Below are 1,837 nucleotides of genomic sequence, written 5' to 3' on the forward strand. Positions count from 1 at the left end.
CTTGGGACTTCCAATGGCTAAAGATCCATAGGTCTTTTGACCTGTACTCACAACTTGCAGTCACAAAAGCAAACCCAGTTTTTGCAGTAAAGATTGCTTTTAAAAACAGAAATTTAAAGGGAAATTAATAGCAAGCAGGAAATTAAGCAAATTTCCTACAATGAGAAATTTGCCCTCTTTCTAGCTGCTACCAAGATGCAGCCAAGTGTCAAGACAAGCATATTTGGAAAATAGAAACCTCTTTATTACGACAGAAAATTTGACAAACCGGTAACATTCACAATTAAAACTCTTGAGACTCAACATCCTTTGCAGAACCGTCATCCCTGGGGCCTTTGGTCTTCTTGGGGAGAAGGCTGGCATGGATATTTGGGAGGACACCGCCCTCTGATATCGTGATCCCTGCCAGCAGTATGTTGAGCTCCTCATCGTTTTTCACCGCCAACAAGATGTGACGAGGAGCGATGCGCTGCTTCTTGTTGACACGGGCAGCATTTCCTGCCAGTTCTATGACTTCAGCGCAGAGGTACTCCAGGACCGCTGCGAGGTAAACTCCAGCGCCGGTGCCAACTCGCTCTGCATAGTTGCCTTTTTTCAGCAACCTCTGGATTCGGCCCACTGGGAAAGTGACCCCGGCTCTGACAGACCGGGATACTTTAGCTGTTGGCTTAGGTGCAGCTTTCTTCCCTCGGCCAGACATTTTCAGACTAAGAACAGAGAAATAAAATGCAGTAGGGACAGTGGTCCTGCTGTTTGAAACAAAGGCTCAATCTGTGGCCTTGATGTTAAATAGTTTCTGGGAGCATGACATGTTGAAACATTAGACCCAACAACAACAACATATTATGCTCAATTCAGCAATAAATAAACTTAGAGTATTCCACTTCACACAAGCCTTTATTAAGCAGCTAAACACTCACCTGGACTCTGCACGTCTTTCAACTGGAGGCAGCAGCTACACACTGAAACACAGAACACTGCTTTTATATGAGTCCAGCAGTGATTTAGTGATGAACTACACCTGTTTCCTTTGCTGCACCTGAAAGATCTGACAAGTCTGGATGTTGTGAAGGAGAAGCAGCCAGAACTTAAACAAGCTTACCTCTAATTTGTTAAAAATAAATAAATAAATTAAGCTTCAGTAGCACTGAATCAAGTTTGATTGCTCTCAGAAAAGAAACTGCTCTTAAATGGTCCTTCAGAAGTGTCATTACTAATTGAAGAATCTCCTTAGACAGAGGATGGTTCTTGACATACCTTTAAGTGGGTATCTTTTGTGCTGAAGGATCTTCATTTTTACTGACATTATTTGTTTCTTTGTTTTTTTGGCAGGTAATAGCATAAAAGTAGAGCTGCCACAAATGAGTATTTTCATTACTGTTTAATCTACGGGTTATTTTTTTCAAATTAATCATTAGAAAATAAGGGTGCCCAGGTAGCTCAACAGGTTGAGTGGGTGACCCATAAACTGGGGTTACAGCTCCCATGAAGCGGTCATGGGTTTCGATTTGATGCCTGTGGCCCTTTGCTGTAGGTCATTTCCCCATTCTTCTCCCCACTTTCCTGTCTTCCTCTCACTATGACTGTTAAATAAAGGCCAAAAAATATTTTAAGACAAGACTGAGCAATGCCCATTGTTACGTTGACAGAGTTTGATAAATAGCCAACAACTTTGTTCATGTGCTTCTTTCTCAGAATGGCTCCTGTGAATTGGATTTTAAAAAAAATACAACAACTCAAAGACACATTGAAAAATTAGAAATGATCTAAGAGTCATTTGAAAGAGATTTTCAGTCATCCTTAAAATGGTTTGTGAAAATTAAAGTTCTTTGGAGCA

General features: G+C 41.0%; 1 protein-coding gene across 1 annotated transcript; it reads right to left on the minus strand.

Annotated features, from left to right (window-relative positions):
• Positions 1 to 283: 283 nt before the first annotated feature.
• On the minus strand, positions 284 to 700 carry LOC110970504 (histone H2A-like). Its single transcript, XM_022220796.1, has one exon. The coding sequence runs from the start codon at positions 698 to 700 to the stop codon at positions 284 to 286; it is 417 nt and encodes a 138-aa protein (XP_022076488.1).
• Between the last annotated feature and the right edge of the window lie 1,137 nt (positions 701 to 1,837).

The sequence above is a fragment of the Acanthochromis polyacanthus genome, chromosome 13 (genome assembly GCF_021347895.1).
Source record: "Acanthochromis polyacanthus isolate Apoly-LR-REF ecotype Palm Island chromosome 13, KAUST_Apoly_ChrSc, whole genome shotgun sequence".
NCBI classification, from domain to species: domain Eukaryota; kingdom Metazoa; phylum Chordata; class Actinopteri; family Pomacentridae; genus Acanthochromis; species Acanthochromis polyacanthus.